The sequence below is a fragment of the Poecilia reticulata genome, linkage group LG2 (genome assembly GCF_000633615.1).
Source record: "Poecilia reticulata strain Guanapo linkage group LG2, Guppy_female_1.0+MT, whole genome shotgun sequence".
NCBI lineage: Eukaryota > Metazoa > Chordata > Actinopteri > Cyprinodontiformes > Poeciliidae > Poecilia > Poecilia reticulata.
Window position 1 is genome coordinate 24,810,558 of NC_024332.1, and position 5,570 is coordinate 24,816,127.

The 5,570-nt window shown below is 39.4% G+C and overlaps 1 protein-coding gene across 1 annotated transcript in view; it reads left to right on the forward strand.

The window, feature by feature from the left end:
• The window catches only part of LOC103456846 (leucine-rich repeat and calponin homology domain-containing protein 1-like), a 33,996-nt gene that overhangs the window by 27,443 nt on the left and 983 nt on the right, over positions 1-5,570 (forward strand). Inside the window, exons 2-3 of the mRNA XM_008396662.2 lie at positions 2,702-2,846; positions 4,980-5,106. Coding sequence (XP_008394884.1) covers positions 2,702-2,846; positions 4,980-5,106 — 272 coding nt within the window. The remainder of the gene's footprint in view (positions 1-2,701; positions 2,847-4,979; positions 5,107-5,570) is intronic.

The window sequence follows — 5,570 nt, forward strand, 5'->3', positions numbered from 1 at the left end:
TTTCTTTCTTTCTTTCTCAGTCTGGGAAGAAGAAAACAAAATGGGTTTGCGGAGAAGCTGAGCGCTGAACCTCGGCAGAACAATGCCGACTGACATTTCTCTGCCTTATTTGGCGCCTGCTGATAAGTAAAGTCGATACCGCCGTTGCCGAGCTGCGCAGGACGTGATGTCACCGGTCCTGGCCTGGAGCAGCCGGCTCCTGCACTTTTTTTTTTGATCCTGACTTCCACGACTCATACATCACAGATTTGCTCTCGCTGGGGTACGACGGAAAACTCTGGACTGCTGAATTGGATCCGATTCTTACTTGAATTTATTAACAATATTCATAAAGATCTTAGAGCAGCTTTCTTGCTTTTCTTCTGGGAGCAGCCGTTAATTATTTAGATTGGGAACAGGCAAAAAGTCCACTGAGAGCTGCTGGGACTAAAAGTTTAGCTAATCTCTTAAAAGCCTCTTATATTACCTCTTCAAACTTTACGTGTAACTCCAAGTTATTTGCAGAAAATTMRCCTATTTGATTTTTTTTCATAGAATGTTGAAGAAAACCGCTGAAATACCTAAACACGATTCTACTGACACACTATTGGCTGAGTTTTACAATCAAACAGCAGCGTTCTTTTTCCTTGGCACTGATTGRCTGTTCCCTYACATGGAAATAAGGGAAACTGTAGACGTTAGCTTCTGTGGTAGAGCTAAGACTGTCTCCACTGTGTGTATTAAATCATATTAATGTATATTTGGGGTTTGAAGTATTAAAATAGGCAGTCATAAGCCTTGTAAGAGGGGCCTCCAGTATTCATGGGTTTCAGTTATTTGCAGGTCGCTCTGGTCCCCAAGTCTTGCAAATACTTTGCTCTTTCTTTTAGTTTTTAATGCCATATTCTCCTTTTCTTCAAACTTCCTAATCTTTTATTTCTCTTTCACTCTCCCTCCTGCTTACATTTATTATTGTTGTAAAATCAGCATGACATATCTGGAAACGTCTGTAATTGTCTCCATAACATTTCRTGTTACTACCATGTTGGACTCAGTCTGTCCCACCACATACTGCGTTTACATCACTTTAAAAAATGTTTTTTTGTAGAGCCCAGATTTCAGATGAATGAATAGCCCCGGTTTTTTTTTTTTTTTTTTGCCTCTCATTAAAGCGGTCATAAAATAACTTTATTAGAGGCTGATAGGAGCTGCCTTCCCTGTGGGCGACTGTGTCATGCTGCAGAGCGGCGGCTAAGCTAACGAGGGGCAGGTTTAGAAAGAGGCAATCGATTCTGCGAACATATGGCTGACCGAGATGTCRGAGCAAAGTCCTTCAAAGCACTTCAAACATCCACACCCTGTAATTACCAACAGCAAATAGCTGGTTGTTGTTAAAGTGAGGAGGGGTTCACTTCCACAGCTGTAGCCTCATACAGTAGCTGTCTGTCACTAAAGATGCTATTCTGCTCCCGGGTTGCCATCACAGACTAGCTTACATGCTGTGTGAGGTGTTCAAACTGCACTGACAGTGAACTTGGTGAGCTTTAGCTGAGGAACATGCAGAGAGACAACTGTGCTGCAAACAAATCTCAGCTGCAGTTTCCTGRAAAACCAACATATTCTGTGTAAACTGTCTGTTTTAAGACGAATCCATTCAGTTCCACCTTTTAAAGTCCTGAAAAAACCCAATAAATTGCTGCGTTGTAAAAGTGACGTCACACGCACAAGATCTCGTCCCCCAGCTCCCTGGTGTGAGGCAAAAAACTACGAGGCGATAATGACTGCTGTTGGTTCTAGCGCTCAAATGGTCAACATAACATGCTAAATCTTAATGTCTGATAATTTATAAAAGAAAAATGGACGCAGCGCTTTGCTACTAATTSTCAACACTATGGCAACTAGATAACAAGGTCCAAGGGTATCATATTCAACAAGTTGGTAAAAAAATTTTAATAGAAAAAAATAGCAAGGAAGACGGAAGTAGGTCAGTTGTGYTAGCTTGACTTTGATCACCTTAATATTTGAATGTGCTGTAGAAATTCAATGTGTTGGCTCAGTTGGAAAAAAGGACAATCAACACAGCAGCTCTCTGACAAATCATCAGCAGAGCAGATGTTTAAATGAGCTAATCAACCACTGCTGTGTTAGATTAGCTAATAGCAGCGGTAGCTAATCTACCACAGCGCTCACTTATTAATTATCCCAGAATAGACATCAAGCCTGAAAACGTGATGCTCTGACAAATTGAATGTTTTGTTCTTTGTTTGGGAAATGTTTACGTGTTTATGGTGTCGAATCYTGACRCATTAGAGGCATTGYTGTAGGTTGCTATGGCAACGGGTCTGCGCGTAGGGTRTAAAAACGAATAAGAGTATTTTTTGGAGTCATTCTTAAATGGTTTTCCTGCTTCATTTTCCCTTTTCTTTGTTTCACTGCACTAAATTAATAATACCTGCATCTCCAGGTTTCATTTTGTTAAAGGAATTGTTCTACCGCGGCAGCGCCACTATAATGGAAAATAAAACAATAGCCTTTTTACCCTGTGATGTTATTGTTAACATCACAGATGTTATTGTTTACATCTGTGAATTTTCCAGATGTAAACAATAACATGCAACTTGTCTATAGTAACAACATTTCTAGATACGCAAATAAAATCCATCCGCTCTTGCTTTTGTTTTTGTTTTTTCCCCTTTATTTAAATGTCTCTGTTTTTTTGCAGACCTCTCAAAGAATCGGCTGAGCGACRTCCCCTCAGAGGTCTGCCACCTGGTCGCCTTGGAGACACTAAACTTGTATCACAACTGCATCAGGACCATCCCAGACAGCATCATCACCCTGCAGTCGCTCACATCKTTGAACCTCAGGTACGCACGTCCCTGTTTAAACAGAGGCTACGCCGTTACCTAGTTACACCGGGCTCTTGGCTCGCCTCTCTACACAGAGTTAGCCTGTCAGCCATGGTGAAAAAAAACGCTCTGAAATACCATCATCTTCCTAAGAAAACTCCTGAAACTTAGTGCAAGTTTACACAGGAGAAAACTTGGTTTATTGGAGGAGCAACAAAGAGATGACAACTACTCAGAAACGTAGAGAGGCTAGCTAGCATGTCYGCTAACTCTTAAACATTCAACTGAATCGGTATTCTTTGGTCTTTTCTTTCTTCATGTGATAAGTGTTTTGGTGTAGAGTTCAACTCGTCATCATTTTTAAAGGGGAGTTCTTTTATGTTTAAAATTAAATTTTTGGTTTTCCTCAAGATGTTTGAGCTCTTTAAAAACACATTTTAACATCTTTCAATGCCAAAGTTCTGCTGTACCACAGCAGTCTGTTCCATTTGTGGTCCAGAATAACAGGAAATGTTGACCTCTGGCTATTGATTTGTTAAATCGTTTTCATTTGCATCATAATGATGTAGTTTTTGGGTTAATAAATATGGTTAACATGGTATTCAGAGAAATCAAAACAGAAAAAGTGGAATTTTGGGTTAAAAAACAAAGAGGGCTTTGTGGGGCCCTGGCAGAGATTAAAACTTTGCATGTCCGAAACGCTGACAGGAAACTGTGTTTGACTCATTATACTTGAGTACATGCAGACAGACAAAAATAAAACCTACTGTGCTTTTTTTTCTTTCTAGAAATCTGTATTTTTAGCGTCTTTGGCTAGCAGAGCATTACACCAGATTCATTAAACTCAGTCTAACATCACACACTTTGACAGGAGAACAATCTGAAACTAGAAAGATCAGCATTAAAAACATTAAAGTGAGTGTTCAGTTGTGGACGGCTGGTTTCCGAAGGGCTATTTTTTCTTTTTTTTAGAGTTGACTCGTTTGAGGTTTCACAGTGTGTGTGTGTGTGTGTGTGTGTGTGTGTGTGTGTGTGTGTGTGCGTGCGTGCGTGCGTGTGCGCGTGTGTGCGTGTCAGTGTGTGCATCTCTGTGTGTATTATTGTGTGTGGTTTTGTTTTATTTTTTGACTCTTAGAAACAGTTCCACACGGTTCTTTTACTAGTAGGTATATGTATTTCTGGAGGATTGTTAAAGTGGAAACTATAGAAGGAGATATGAAACACTTGCTCTGYTTGACTAACGGTGTAAGAACAGAAGTAATGGTGTGTACYTGAACCTGCTATTATCTAYKCCTAAAACTCTTATTTTGAAGTGTGAAAAGAAGTAGTTCCCTATTTTGTTCTGTTGGTTGAAGAAGTCTTTAATTAGATGGATTTTGTGGCTGAATACTGGGTTGATGGAGCAGTAACTGGTTATAAAAATAAAGTTTCTCATTTTAAGAAGATTTTAAAGTTGTTCAGTTTACCCAAGATGACATGCTAAGCTAGGGGCTTCTAGGACAGTCAACCAGGGGCTCAATGTGTTTTTGGGTTAAAAAAACACCAAAGGTCCAAATATTTTAAAGGTGCACGAGCATCATAATTTGGAAAAACTAGTATTTGAAGCCAGTGGGCAGGTGAGGGTCGGTACCCAGTTCAATKATTCAATTATTAACCTAGCCAAGTGTCACTGGTGTTTTTAAAAGACCCTATTTAAGATAAACTACACCTAGCCAGGTGGGCTAAAATGAAAAAGGTMATYAGAATCTAACAGAATTTACTTCTTYGCTGAACTGCCATGGAAAACRGCAAAATACTTGAAAACAAGGACTTGCTATATGTTAGCAATGCTAATGTTTGTGTCTGATTTGGGATTTCCTATGAACAATAAACTACACAGTTTATAATGAACATCCTAAGTTAACTACACACATTTAACCCACTGATTAAACATAGCCTGTCATTTGGGAAAAACTTTGTTCTACATGTGAAAATAAAAGAAAAAAATTATTCTTAGTTGTGCCCAAAATATTGTCAAAACTTTYTATTTTTAGTTTGTTTTATATACAAACTATGTAAATTTCCTTCATGGTTTTTTATACAAGCCACATATGAATGATTTTTGATAGTCTCACTCCGTGTCAGTGATATGTCGGTGTGTTTGGGTTGCAGTCGGAACCAGCTGGGCTCTCTGCCGTCGTGCCTCTGCGGTTTACCTCTGAGGGTCCTCAACGCCAGCAACAACAAACTGGTGAGCCTGCCGGAGTCCATCGGGCAGCTGCACGGCCTCATGGAGCTGGTGAGACTCACTCAGCCTCGTACCGACTTCACTTCAGTCCTGAGATTGTTTGAGACTAGAGATGCACTGATTAGGCCTTTCCTGGTCGTTACGGAGTTCAGCTTGTTTCTGAGTTCTGACGTATTCAGATGTTGATCAGTTCCGACTGGACGCAACGACACATGAAAGGAAAACCTGTCTATTGGTTGACGTCTATGGATAAAAAAAGATTTAAATTTTATGTTTTGATGCAAATTTCATTCATATGAATGAGGTTGAGTAGATGCTAATTCGACATAATAAATCCAGAGTCACATTTACTTATATTTACATGAGTAACTTTTTGGAATAGTGTAGATTTAGCAGTATTTTTTACTTTTACTTGAGTGATTTTATTATGAAGTATGACTCTAGCCACTGTGAGTAACCTCACTAAGCCTAAATAAGCAAATGATTAACCAATTGATCGTAATCATAGTGTTTTT